Below are 14,553 nucleotides of genomic sequence, written 5' to 3'. Positions count from 1 at the left end.
TCTATTGACCTCAGTGCTTATTCCTATAAATAGATGTTCATAAGCAAGTCTTCACACCAAATTCAGCAAGCTAATAGTGTGGCATTTCCTAGTTATAGCCTTCCATGAAGGCCAGGGAAGAGATGAACTTGATCTTTCTTCAAACAACTACATCATGAATTTTTGTATACAGTTAGGAGGGAACTAGGGCTGTGTATTGCTCGCATTCAGAAACTGGAATAGGAGTAAGCAGCATGAGTGTGGTGATAGCACAAAACAGAAGTAAAGTCATTTTAATACAATAAATGTAAAGATTCCCTTTGCCCTGAATTTTAAAACTAAAATGTAATATATTCCACTTAGCAAGAATGAATTATCCCTAACCCTATTTTACAGCCCTAGGGGTAAGATCGCTTGATTGACCGTTTAGAAGCATGCCAGGTAATAGCATGGCGTTTATTTTTTCCACCAATTCAGACCCACTGAATGTGTGATTTCATGTTTTTCCAGGTCAGCAGGTTAAAAACCTGAAGACTGAAAAAGCGCTTTGCTGATTTTCTTGCGATGGGCTACCGGTTGTTAGTCTCCATGTTGGAAGTTTTGTGTAAGCGCCGATGTAGCTTTGATATCTCCAGGAAAAAGGCTGCAAACACTTTGGTTCCTTCGATGTAGTTGTGTCTGTGAAGGAAAGAGAAAGAATGAAGACCGTCAGGCTGTTCTGCTCTTCAAATTAGCGGCACAGTCCAGTGAAATTTTCAGAGTCTTCAGAGGAATTTGCAAGGTCACCCAAAAAAAGGACCCAGAGCACAGAAATTCTGGACATCCTTCAACTGGCGTTCCTCTGATGGATTCACCGAGAAAACTTTTTCCAGTGTTACGTCCCCTGATTACTACTGTCTGTAGCCATAAGGGTTGAGGCTATACTGAGGGGAACCAAAAAATAATTTGGGAATTACTGTGGGATGCTCCAGTTCCTCGAGCTCAGCATGACTTGACTCAGAAGCTGCACAAATGTTCAGGTGACGCGCTGAATGGCGTCTTGCCGTGGTGCCTCAAAGAATGAGCACAAGTGGCAAGTTTAGGCTAATTTTGATATAATTACACTAGTTTTGGTCCCTGTAATATAAATACACCATTATGTCCATTTATACTGGAAACCATTAGTCCTTACATAACCCTTAGCCTGCACACATCCGACCAGCATACTGCGAAAGGGATGCTGTGGCTGAAGTGCCCGTCTACATCATTGGCTTTCGGACCAGAGGCAAATTTCCCTGGCAGTGAAATGAAAATTGCCAACGGGACGTATTTAAAGACTGAGCAGACACTCCCTGAAAAGCGTGTGGCGGCACACGGTGGATTGGGAATCCTGCTTGGCACAGCGACAGGTTTGCCGGAGACGGTGGCTTGGGCCTGTCCAGTGCACAGCAAAGCTTCCCACCTGGCCGGGCTTATTTGTGGGCAGCAGGGGACTTTGGTTCTCCTCCCTTCTCTCATAGCATGAACGGAGAAGTAAAAGAAACCTGCTTATTTTCTCATTCTGGGAGTGCTCCCCAGCATCAGCTGCTCCGATCGGAAGCATTATCACACTTTTCTGCGTTATAGTCTGAAACATTCTGGCAACAGGAACTGTTGAACCGTCCCGAATAAAATCTGGATCTTCTCCAAAAACTGAAATAGATGGGAAGAACGAATTCATTATTAACTGAAACAAAGTTGCTTTCTTCTGATCCCATATATTTGAGCAGGTAGCCCATATTAAGAACTTCTGAGCAGAAATTAGTTTGAGTGCATAGCCAATTGATTTCCTCAATCAGCGGCACTCTGCAATCCTCTGGCTTCGTATCGGTACGCGAAGAAACTAAATGAGGTCTTTTGGCTATTCCTGTTAAATGTACCCCAGTCCAGCAAGGGGTGGAAGAAGATGTGACTGAGTTGCTGTACCAAAACCAGTGAGATTCGTAGGGGTAAGCTGCTGTAGCACCGAATTGGGAAATCCCTTTTGCTCTATGGATGAGCCCAGTTCCCCTGCACACTTGCAGACACATGAAGAACTGGGAAAAAAAAAAAAGAAGGAACATGCCTGTGTTTATTGCCTTTCTTGCTGCTTTATACAGCGGATCATTGACATCAGCAAGCCAGGGCTTCGCACCCAAAGGCATGGACACCTTCAGTTTGTTTGGACTGTTTCTCTTGGAAAAGACGCCCTCCAAGTGCTCCACCACCTGTGGGGAAAACCCATTGTGGTCAGAAGGGTTCATCTTCTTGCAACTCAACCTTATGCCCGCAGCCCCACTTCTGCTCTCAGAAACAGATAAATGCTGGAAACGTTCCGTTTGCTACATCGGGTGTAAATTTGTGAGGGGCTAAGAGGGACTTGGCTTCCACAGTAGAAGGTTTGCCTCTTACCTGTTGTTTCACAACAGAAAGGTCCATGTGAGGGACCTGACGGATTGAGAATTTGCCAATGACTTTTGCTGGAATGACTGTTTTAATTCCCGGTTCATGAAAAGCTCCTTCAATCCCATGAATGGAGAGAGAAGGGTAACGCCACAGGTGCAGAAGTATTTCTTCCTTCAAAAAAATAACATTGAAAAATATAAGGGGCGACACTGGAGCCGTTCACGATTGGTATAAATTGATGCGAAGAAACAAGCTTTTTCCATCCCAAAATTTGTATTTGGAGACCTCTGTACTTTAAAAGGTGATGATTTCAATTTGTAACTTAAACCCACGTGCCTATCTTTTCATTTTCAAAAATACTGCTTCTTTCAATCAACATTTGTTTACCTTTAGAAATATTTGAATGAGAACAGCTTTCCATGCACCACAAGAAAAGCGGAGCATTGTTTTAAAATATCTTAGAAGTAAATTGTTCTAGTGCAAAGAAAAATCAGAACAACTTCTCATCTGACCATCTGTTGATCTCAGAACTTCTCACAGGAGAAACCTGTGATCTCAGACCGGTTGAACCAGACCCATCGCAGATGATACCAGGGAAGATATTCTACTAATGAGCATTGAATAATACAACAGATAAGACAATAATGTTCAGTAACCAAGTTGATCTGTTTTTCTGGAGAAGATAAGGAGGTTAAAAAAACAAAAAAAGAAAGTGTTTATTCTAAGCAAGGAAGGAGAAATATATAAATTATAAATCGGTCTCCGTGCAGAGCCCCAGGGTGATGCTCTTGCATTTTACACAAGTTTTACGAGACTAGAGCTCTATGTACACACAAAATTTGCACCGCTTTGTCCTGATATAGGTAAAGCATCAAAACTGATACAGTGCAGTTACATTATACTTCTGTACTACTGATTATTGCCATCTAGCTTAGGCTAATTTGGAAGCTTTCTCATGGAAATAAAAGCATCCATATTAGAGCTTATACCAGTACAGTTACAGTAGTGATAAAACCCCAAATCACTCCTCTCCTTTCTCCCAGCTGCCACACTTGTACAGAGCGATCTTTCTGAGCCAGCCCTTACCTGCTGGGTTTGATTTAGGATATAATTTTTAAAGGAGCTTATAGCTTTGGGTGCTGTTTGGCATGCTCAGCAGATATCACAATCTGAATTAAACAAATAAAAACCACCCGAAACGCATCTGCCCGAAGCTGCCTCCCATTTTCCAGAGCTGAATACGATTTCTTTCCTACTGTGTAACCTGCAGGCAGGGGTTTTAATGCTTATTTGGTTTGGCTGGTTAGGGATGGGGGGAGAGAAGGGGCCGTGCAAGGAAGAGGGAGCAAGACTGTCAGTGTGGCATTATTCCTTTTCTTTGGTTATTCATCTTTCAGATCACTTTCCCCAGATGCAGTAGCTTACATTTTCAGTAAATCATTTCATTTACCCTTTAGTGCTCTGTGCTCCTTTATTTTGAGTTCGCCATTGACTGAAAATATCTCTGTTTGGCTTTAGACATAAATGCTAGGAATGAATGATTTCAATTCTTTCTGCTGACCATTCGTACTGATTTTACGTTACCTTGGTGCCATAAAGGAATTCTTTCACGCCACTATTATTTTTATGTTCTTCAAGATCAAATTCAATCGACTCGTATAATTTCTTCTCCTCCTCCGTCAGGGCAGCGACGCTGTCATAGATTCCAGGGACCTGAATACGACCTGTGGGATCCACGAGGCTGTCTACAAAATAAGATAGCGATACTGGTACAAGTGGGACCTATTTTTTTCCGCTTCACTATCACAACACCTCTTCCCTTCTACCTAACCCTTGACCGAACCAGTAAGCCTAACAACTAACATCTTGTTTGCATCTGTCAGGCTGTGGTACCCGACCTCAAGTGCTTTCATACTTATTAAGAAAACCATCGAGCTGCTGCCTGTGGGTCGTGCGTGGTGTGGCAGCCCAGCTGCTGACGTGAAAGCCTCATCCTACCGAGACACGAATCAGCGTCATAAACTCAGGTTTCACTACGTGGGTACGTATTCAAGCTGCCAGCAATCCCCACACCTTTTTGATCGATGCGTGACTGACAACAGCACAACGGGCACGTGCCTGAGGTCCTGGCCTTACCGGGGACATCCCCCTCCTCAGCTGCTGCCACCACAGCTAGGCTGGGATTTGGAAACCTGGGAATCTTCCTTCCATTAGACCTGCCTTACTCCGGTCAATTAAACATGGCACTGATCTTCGTTAGGCTGATTGCTACGTGCTGTTCCCCTGTCACTCCTGAGCAATGACACGTGTTATTACCCAGCAGAGCTATCAGGTCCGTCATCGGCTCGTGGATGATGCCTCCAAAAGTTCCAGAGTGAAGGTCCTTGCCACCGCATTCCACCTGTACCGAGAGCACGGGTTACGTACAAGCCCTCCCTGCCCTGCCCTGCAGCGCGGGTTTGGGGCAGCAGTGCGACTGGTGGCTTCAGCTGCCTGAACAAGGCCACAAATGAATAAAAACCAGTTGTTTGTGTTTGTAAAATGGAAAACATCCTGCCAGGAGCAGTCTGCTTTGGTAAAGACAAGACGGAGCTCTCTTTTTAACCACTAGAGAGAAATTCAGCTGTCTATAGCACTTACATTTGAGAGCAAGGGTCCCTCTCCGCACCCTCTTTTGCTTCAGTATGATTAAATACATCCTAAGGGAAACGCTTGCATATTACCATTTCTCACGTTGCAGAACAAATTCTTCAGGCTCTCTTCCCTTTCATTTAATGCAAAGTCTTCATAACAAAGGCAAGAAAGAACCTTACTTGCTTTGCATTAACAAAATACATGTCCAACCTTAATTCCAGATTGCAACAAATAAGAATTTAGAGGCCTCTTGAATCATACGGCTTTAGAACAGAGAGGGGCGTTTGGTTTATTAAATGGGTCCTTTTCCAGATGCATTTTCACACTCAGGTTTACCATAAACTATTTTGCTGCGACAATCTTGTTTATTCTTCTCAAAACCTCATTACAGCCAACTGTCTGGTAGGAGGCAGACACCATTTTTGATGTTTTAATAGCATCATTTTTCTTAACCAAGACTTAGGAGAATTGAATCGAGGCTGACGAGGCTCTTTTGGTTAAAAACAATTTTCATTCTTTTTCGGACATGAAAGTTAATGCAGATTTTTCTTTAGTTTGAGTTCTTTAATCTTCTCTCTGAATTCCTTTTATGCTTCATCAGAAAGTTTCCAGATGAGAAATTTCTACTCTTCATTTCACAGCAGCTCACGTTGGCTGCTAAATATAGTACAGTGCACTGGTTTTTGCTTCTGCCAATCGTTACAAAAATTTTGTGCGGCTTTGAAACCCAGGGATGCAACTCAACTGAGTCCCCTGAGGCAGCTACATCGCACTGAGCAGCGTCTGCTGCAAAAGGGCAGAGCGGCAGAAGAAATGCCTTTGGAGTGAGAGAGTTGGTGGGTGTAGGGACGATGCTGCCAGAGAATGGAGCTGATGAGCGGAGGGGGTGGTGAGGAGAGGCTGGGAGAGTATCAAGGGGAGAGAGGAAAGTGGAGAAATGGTGATTGAAGAGATGTTAATGAAAGTAAATGAGGCTGATTGAACTGCAGTGAGGGGAGGAAAGCTGTACAAGCCAAAAAGGACGTGGAAGAAAGCTCTGAGTTGTAAATACTAAGCTTGCTCTCAGTCTTTCTCCGCACGCGGGCGTAGGTGTGATTGCAGGTACTTCGCTGCTCTCTGGGCAGGGGCCCAGTTCAAGTGAACCCGTGTCCTTTACCTCCACAAAGAAGCAGGCGTTGCCCCGACTCCCGTATGTAAGGGCAGGTTTCTCGGTGCTGAGCCAGAGGTTGTCTGAAATCACGATATAATCGACGTCGGAGAAAAAGCACTGGCTGTCCTCTTCAAGTAACTTTTCTAGCCCCAAGGACCCTGCTTCCTCCATGCCTTCAATTACAAACTTGAAGTTCACTGGCATAGCCTAAATGAACATTAGAGAAGTCTGGGTAAGGAACAAGCCTTTCCAAAACCAGAAAAAATAACCTTCAAAATCAGCAGCAGACTGGCTTGCAGTACACTTTCTGTTCAGAAAAAAAGGACATAGGATATATAGCTCACTTCAGTAGAAAGGGCAGTGATAAACACATAGAGTTTCCCAGAAAAACTTGGTTTTCCTCATGTTTTTATCTACTTTTCCTTTTTGAAGGAGAGTAAGTGATACCTTTTTTTTTTTTCTTCCTGCTGTGTGTTTTCAGAAAACTTGCTGGGCTGTCTGATTCAATGGGCTTTCTCTCAGTGCTCTTAAATATTCTAATTGCTTTGGAAATTCTAACTGTGTAGTAACAGTTGCTTTTTCACAGAAAATTTCCTGCCGCTTCCATTTCCGCTGTTAGTGCCCACGTGGGAACCTCTGGCCGAGGTCCACTGCTGGGGTTTTCCCAACACCTCGTCTGTTACCAGTTGCTCACATGGTGGTGAAAATGCTGCTGGTGATTCTACTATGATTGTCCTTTTAGTGCTCCTGAATGTGTTTGCCTTTTAGTTCACAAGGATGCGTTTTCAAGGGTAATTAGGAGAACTTTTATCAAGTAATATCTGCAGATAATGATGCTGGTCATTGGAGTAATTTAGGCAAAAGTTTGACTCTTAGATATATGTGTGTCTGAGTGTATTTGTTCTTCGTTAACGCACCCATTCCAGGCATTTGCTTTGATAAATCTAATACGCTGTTGGAAGAACAGACCGTTACGTACGAGCAATTTTAGATACTTATTCTTTCCATACATACACTTAAACTGAAGGCAACTTGTAGGTAGACAAAGCCCAAGATCAGCAGAACATAACAGCAGAGATGAGCCTTCATGACCCATCTATGATGTATCTCATTTTACCATTTTAAAAGCTCTCAAGAGAACAGGGTATCCAAGCTGTTAAATGCATGTAATAGATGTTAAATGCTTCCCCCAGCATGTTTTCCTCTGCAGGGCCACGACAGCAACACCACATCTACATGGCATACAGACTGTTCAAAACAGAAATGCTCAAGGACAGATTCTTGCCGGAGAGGGACCAGTGCCCTGGATATGGCATTAGAACTAAGCTATTATTTCAAAATGGATCTAGTCTGTTGGGACAGAGACGTATCATCTAACACCCGGGAATGTAACTGCTTCCCTCCAGCAATATAATAATAATTATAACAACCACAACCAATGTCCTCATTGACACTTACTAATTTCAAGGCTCTAAATGTTCCCACTGCATTTATCCAAGCTAGGACAGGTCCTTTATTATCTGTTGCTCCACGCCCATACAGATTTCCTTAAAAAGGAAAAGAGGAAAGTTTTTAAGCAATCTTTGAAACTTCTCTCATCTCTTCAATGTAGTCAGTAAATTCCTGTTGCCCCAGAAGCTGTAGTGCTGGTCAAGTGAAGCATCAAAAGAGTCAAGATTTCATTGACTTGTTTTAAAGAAGGTGATGGGGGTTTCCCCATGGACTGGTACACGTATTTTATTTTCTTTCTTTCCTTTTATAGCCATCATATTGTGGTTTCTGGTACACGCCAATTGCTGGGTTTCACTCTTGTTCTTAGGAGCTGTTTGCTCACACCAGAGTTTGCACAATATGCAGCTTCTCTGCACATCAGCCAGCCCAGGAAACCAGCAGCAAACCCCCTCAGATAAATACCACAGTAGAAGTATGAAGCTACAAGTCTAGGTACATAACTCCTTTTTTTTTTTTCTTTTAGGCATTCAACTGTGCCATTCTATACAGGGACAGATTTCATTTTCGTGTGCAGAGGTAAATTTCTGTGGCAGTCCCCACTGCAGGCAGAAGAGTTCCCCCAGTAAAGCTGCTTGGAACCAGTCCCAACTGATGGGAAAGGGTGACTTAATGGTTATAGCACAGGCCTGGGAATCAGGATTTCTGGGTTCTTGGGGTCTTACTCATCTGCTGACCCTCTACCCATCAATTTTTGTTCCTTCAGTGAACAGAGCTTGTCATGCTCAGCTGGCTGTGGTGGAAGAACCATCCCATCAAGGGGGGCCTCCCATTCTTCCTCCTTAGCTCCAGCGTGGCAGGTGGAGGTACTAAAGGATCATGAAGCAAGAACAGGAGGTTTGAGGGGAGGATAATGGTTGATGCAACAACCCAACGAGAATTTTAAAGCAGAAATGGATTCTCTATTGAATACTCTATAAAGCGACATTAACCTCATGTGGCTCTTCCACACCAAATATTAGGCAATCACTGACGGCTCTCACCAGTCACAGCAAGCTCATCAAGACTCAAAAGCTGCTGGATTTGTCCCAAAGATTTCCATGGGAGAAGCCCTCATGCTTTGGTGAAATACACAGGGAGCCTCCTTCCGCTGTGAATCTCAGTCACATATTCAAATCATGACACAAAACTCACGGCCAGGTACCCACCATCGGCTTCAGTCAGCGTGTAAGGGTCAGTTTTCCAGCCATCTTCCTTTTTGGCAGGCTGCACATCCACGTGACCATAGAAACACACAGTGGGGTTTTGCGGCTCCTTCCCCAGTTCCCCAAGAATCACAGGAGGCAGTGGGAGCTCCTGGCCATCAGGCAACTGTGGAGAAATGTTAGAAAAGGCCATTCAGGGAAAACAAACCTTTGAAAACCTAGAAATGTTACCAAACCTCTGGAATTCTCAGAATTTAAAATACTTCTGCATACTCAGTTGGCACTGATTCGATCAGGTGCACAAATCTGACTTTCAATCCAGCTCTGACCTACCCAGAGAAATTAAGATTTTTTTTCTCCCCACCCATTTAGGTCCTGCAGCGACTTTATGGAGCTCTTCTAACATTTTACTGTCATAAACGCCCTCGTTACTAAACTCTTACTTCCCAGCACTGGAGAAGGCAATGCTGACTGTGTGCTGTAGTGATAAAAGCGTACGTTGTGACCCCGAAATAGTCAAAAGCCACACAAACTAATCTGGGGGTTGATTTCCCCACAGACAGAGGGCAGGAGGTCTGTAACCTCAAATTACAGCGGCTCTTTCACACTGTTTTGACAACAGGTTAAGGCTCTAAACTAACCCTGTAACGTACCCCTGCGCAGGGCAGATCTCCACGCTGGCCGGGAGAGGCGGGTGTCTCACAGGAGAAAGGAGTAAGTGAAGGAACGCGTGTGCTCCCTTGTATTGACCAGTAATACCAGTCTGCATTGGCCTGCTGCAACCCAAAAGTGTAGCTGCTTCTTGCCAAGCAATCAAAGAAAAAACTCGTTTTGTGAAAGAGTATTTTGGCCCTGGGCAGAGAAGCGTCTCTGCTCCAACACCAGGTAATCCATTCCCTGCTGTTAGCGGCACAGACCCTTGCTGTGTATTCTGACAATCGTACCTGCATGCCCAGTGCGTGCTGGGGTTTTAATTTTAAAGGCATTGCTTACAACTATTAAGTGACACAACCTGAAATATTAAGGATTGCTGTGCTGCAAGGTCCTCGTGCTAAGACACTCACAATCCTCCCCAGAAACCTCAGAGGAAGGAAGACCAAATCACTATTTATGAAACTTTGAATTCCTGTTAGAGTAGAAATCTTAAGAGCCCAGGGCATGAAAGAGCCCCCAGCTACTGTAAGGCAAGTAAATTAGAGACAAAGATTTCTCAGAAATTAACTCTTGCCTGTTGCTTTCCAACAATCATTAAGAAAATGGTTTGGAGCGTTTGCCAGGAGCTCCCAAATCCAAGGATGATGCTCAAGATAGCGATCTCTTTCTGTCTGGCAACGTTTTCCTCCTAAAAGCCACCTCCCTCACATAGAGGATGACGGTGGCGAACGATGCATTAACGATCATGCTTCATGACTCAGAACAATGTAAGAACCAGTCCTGGTAAAAAGCTCAGGCCTTTTCCTTTTGCAAACTGCTTCCCTCCAGTTAAAAGCATCGAGCTGTCCCTGCTACGCAGAGAACACGCCTGCTTTGGGACTGTCCCTGCGGTCTCCCAAGTCTGTTCTCAGTCTGAGGAAGGGCTGATTTCACCAGGAATCATGTAGCTACGGGACTACGGACAAATTGTTATCTAGCTACCGAAAATACCGGTGTGTCGTGGCATACACATGCATATATGGAGCACTGAGGGTCACAGGTGAACCACACGTGCAAGTGGGATGTTTTAAATGCAAGAATCAGACACGCACCTGATGCGACCCCAGGTTGACTAAGCTGACAGCGGCCCCCAGCGCTGCAAGCCTGTCTGCTGCCAACGCCATCATGCGCATTACTTCTTTCCTCAGAGCCGGCTGAACGGAATCGCTTTCCACGGCCACCCATTCCTTCAGGTCCTGCAGGAAGGGAAGAAGTGCCGTTAGATCCCCCCAGGGCGCTGCAGGGTTTGGCCCTTGGACAGGAGACGTGTCCCACTGCAGGATGTTTTTGCTTGTCCCGTCACAGCAATGGTGCTCGAAGGCTTCAGGACTGAGAGGAATTGCTTAGATGGGACCCCAGGGTTGAGAGTCCTGGTGTTCTGAACAGGGAGAGTGCCCACGCTCGGGCATTCGCGCTGTCAACCGTGGATCTAAAGCCCAGCGGAGGGGGTCGGCGGGGTGCTGACCAGTCTGCATTGCGCGCGAGTTACCTCCGTGGTCCTCCTGAGGATGCAGAAGTGCTCGTAGCCCTAAAGCATAACGGATATCGACCGGGCTAATTATGTTTCTGCCTTTTCACAGGGAACCGACAAAAATGAAAGCACCAACTGTGGGTTTGAGACTCCTCTCCTGGTCAAGAGCAAACCAAAAAATCAGTTCTGATGTAAAGCAAGTGAGAGTGCATCCTGTTGCAGAAATCACCAGATTTAGGATTTTAGGATATTGCTTGGAAGTCCCCTTACTTTTCCCATCTGGATTTGAATATCAAGAATTCTAATTAGTGGATATTAGTAGGAGAGACTAATGATTATTTTGGGAAAATAAGTCTCAAATGCAATAAATGATCAAATATAAAATAAAACCTGGATTGCCAATGCTGCTGGCAGACCCCTGTAAAGTCCCAGCCCTGAGGTATTCATTAACCAATGATCTGTTAGTGGGTAGAAGAAAGGATAATGTGTTGTAGTCCAAGATGTCTGCTAGACAGGATTTATTGTGGTGCCCATTGTGTATAATCTTTGAATCGTGACCAAAGTATGTACGAGCCAAACACGGTCAATTCAAGGAGCGGGCGAGACCTCCGACTCATGGACCACCTACCCAAATGATACCCCCTACTCACAAGGGAACAACAGAAGACTTTGACAGAGCCTGGGCGCTGATTTGCATCAGAAGTGAGAAGAGAAGAACCAATCATCGAGAGGATGATCATGAATATGCATTGTATGGACTGAATATGTATGAATTCAATGTATAAATAACTGTTGATTGCAACGTGCGGGCGGACATCGTTGGGAAGGATCCCGTGTCCCCGGTGCGCGTCGTTACTAAAGGACGTCTCTCCTCATCTCACTGCGTGCAGAGGAGTTTTTCTGACCACTGCAGGTGTGCAGCACCCTCTGGCTTCTCCCACGCGGGTGCATTTGGGCTCACGGAGGATGGCCACGCTCAAAGGGTGCCCACAGCCATCTGGTTTGTGGAAGTCCCTGCAAATCCCTCTCCCACCCAAAGGGCCCCGGCACAGACTGTCCCCTTACAGCCTTGCCACGTGAAGCACGCATGGCACACCCGATGCCAGACCTGGAACCCTGCTCATTGCCTTAGTGGCAAACATGGGGCACACAGAGCACAGGCCTCGGGGGCACCAGTTCTGCGCTCGTCATTTCACTGCGATACAGTTCCTACCTCGATGAAATCACTTTGATGCACGTCAATGTACTGGAAGATCTGTGTCTCCAACGCTGAAGAGGATGAGGAGGACATTACCACCCTAGAGAGCAACACAGGGCGGAGACAGACACTATCTGAAAGTTAAAGACAAAATTCAACATGGTAGAGACATCCTGCAATATGCTCTTTTCGGTGCTAGAAAGCATGGACGATTGCAAAGTGCTGAGCCTATTTAAGTCTCCTTTCAGTTCTTCAAGCCAGGAGAAAGTATACCTGAATTATCACATAAAACCTTCAGTCAACTCACAGTCAAGTTTCTGAAAGAAAAAAAGTGAAAAAAATGACCAAAGCGTGAGCAGCTTTACAATTTCTGCTTTATAAGAAAACTAGGGGAAGCGTTTTCTAAAGAAACATTTGTTGTATCCATTTTCAATGTGCAAACCTCAAATTCTGTGTTCTGGGAAGACAAGCCCAAGGGAAGACTTGCAAACACCGACGCAGAGACCAACAGCCCAGGGGACTTGTCTGTCTTTTTCTTCATTTCCAGGAGGAGGGAGAAAAATGGATTCGCTGCCACACGTTGAGTATTTTACATGAAAAAGGGAGAGCAATCCTGTCACTGGAGAGTATTAGACAACAAATAGCTTTTGTGGTTGAATGAGAATGGTGTCAATACTGAAATACTTGATAAGTGCAGAAGTCATTTAGTACTTGCAGACCTCTCTGCTATCTTGTTTTTGACAAGATAAGTGAAGATTTAAGAAACAAAATCTTATGAAGTGTTTTTCTTCCTTCCTGCAGTTTTCCCTTCCTGTTTCCTTGAAGTTCTTGCAGTAATTTCTTGAATCAGTGTTAGCAGAGTAATGCTGGGATGGCTAAATACTCGGCTGGGCTAAATTCAGAATAGCTGCTGTGTCGGGCTGTGCAATGGGATGGACTCCAAGGTCAAAACCCAACACCTTGAGTCTAAAAACGCTCTTTACTGGTAACAAAACATGCAGTTACAGCTCCATCCATAATTCCTTAACTCTGATGCATTGCTAAGGTGGTAGGCTGTGGTAATATGAGTAATTTCAATTTTTTCCTTGACAGAGAGGAAAGATTGAAAACCCAGGCATGATGAACAAGAGGAGGGAAACATTGTTCATGGCAGCTGGAGGTCCTGGCTGTGTGAAGGACAGGCCCCATTTTCCAGCCTTCCCTCAGAAGCAGGGCTGCATCCATAGTGCGGGTGACACAGGCCACTCTCTGAAGTCAGGCCTTGAGAAGGCCTGTGGTGCTGGATGTAATCCCCAGTGTCCAGTTCCAGTTGACACTGGTGTTGGAAGAGACCAAATGCCGGTTTTGAGGGACAGCGAAGCTGCAAAGCACTGCTACAGAGATGACTTGTTAAGTGAGAAAAGGAAATCCAAATTTGGGTGAGACTTTTAGGATGGAGAGATTACATGTAGGCGTATTATTTAAATCTTGGAATATTATTTCAGTGCTAATACTTGCTGGGAAAAAAAAAGAAACACCCTTAAGTGATGATCAAAGTACCACTTTCTTCTCACATTCTTCCTCCATAAAAAGGTAAACCCTACCTCCAAGAGATGGCTCTAATCAACCATTCCCTTCAAACATTCACATCACCAGTCACAGCAGCAGCAATTTGGCCTAAACCAAGAGGAATTATTGCAGGGATTTTTGAAGCAAGCATGACAAAATATTCAGGACATTTCAGAAGAGACAAAGCAGCTTCTGGGATTTATCAACATAGATGTGTCGGAGAATGAGGTTTGGGGGTGTGGTAGCTTTTAGGTTAACAGTCATCTTTGGATAGAGCTTCAGCAGCTCAGGCTTAACAACAGGAGTTCTGCAGCCTGGTTCCTGCGGGAGGGAGAGGACGGGACCCCCGATGGGTGCAGAACAGTGCAAGGCCCCTCCAGGAAAGGGCGATAGGAACAGGCATCGTTCCGTGTGGCAATTCACCCCAAAGTGGGATAAATCCTACTCTTGCCACGTGCATTGCCAGCAGATGGGACAAGAGATCCCAGCGTGTGAGGATTTTGATCAGATGTTCATCTAGAGAGACTTGAGGGCTGTTACCTTCATTTACCACACAGCCTGCTAGATGCCCGTTCCCCACGTCTTTCATTCTTTCTACCTCACCATTTCCAAACCTCGATTTGGAAAAATATTTGCACCAGAGGCCACTGAACGTGCCCTCGTTTAACCTTACCACGGAAAACCAGACAGGCTTCTCCGGTTCAGTGACTTACAAGAAATACCTTTTGGGTATGCCACACTTGAGCAGGGAGGATCATGACACAGGCCAGAACACGGCTGCTGAGTAACCAGGCTCATGCAATGGGTAAGTATCAGTGTCTCC

The 14,553-nt window shown here is 45.0% G+C and overlaps 1 protein-coding gene across 1 annotated transcript; it reads right to left on the bottom strand.

Annotated features, from left to right (window-relative positions):
• Nucleotides 1-548: 548 nt before the first annotated feature.
• On the bottom strand, nucleotides 549-12,275 carry CNDP1 (carnosine dipeptidase 1). Its single transcript, XM_009959347.2, has 11 exons — nucleotides 12,198-12,275; nucleotides 10,566-10,709; nucleotides 8,824-8,986; nucleotides 7,625-7,713; nucleotides 6,173-6,373; nucleotides 4,699-4,783; nucleotides 3,967-4,127; nucleotides 2,389-2,553; nucleotides 2,063-2,204; nucleotides 1,503-1,650; nucleotides 549-657 (listed from the first exon to the last, which is right to left on the bottom strand). Exons 1-11 carry the CDS (start codon nucleotides 12,273-12,275, stop codon nucleotides 549-551), a joined length of 1,485 nt encoding a protein of 494 aa, XP_009957649.1.
• Between the last annotated feature and the right edge of the window lie 2,278 nt (nucleotides 12,276-14,553).

The sequence above is a fragment of the Leptosomus discolor genome, chromosome 8 (assembly GCF_034619465.1).
Source record: "Leptosomus discolor isolate bLepDis1 chromosome 8, bLepDis1.hap2, whole genome shotgun sequence".
Lineage (NCBI taxonomy): Eukaryota > Metazoa > Chordata > Aves > Leptosomiformes > Leptosomidae > Leptosomus > Leptosomus discolor.
The sequence above is the reverse complement of the archived record's forward strand: the minus strand, read 5'-3'. Positions and strand labels throughout refer to the sequence as shown.

What these genes read in the sequence shown, in the direction of transcription:
- CNDP1 (XM_009959347.2), bottom strand. Translation starts at nt 12,275, where the DNA reads ATGTCCTCCTCATCCTCTTCAGCGTTGGAGACACAGATCTTCCAGTAC. An exon ending in CACGCTGACTGAAGCCGATG is followed by an intron (nt 7,714 to 8,823) that starts GTGGGTACCTGG and finishes TTCCTTTTTAAG; the next exon opens with GAAATCTGTATGGGCGTGGA. An exon ending in AAGAAAGGCAATAAACACAG is followed by an intron (nt 1,651 to 2,062) that starts GCATGTTCCTTC and finishes CATCTATTTCAG; the next exon opens with TTTTTGGAGAAGATCCAGAT.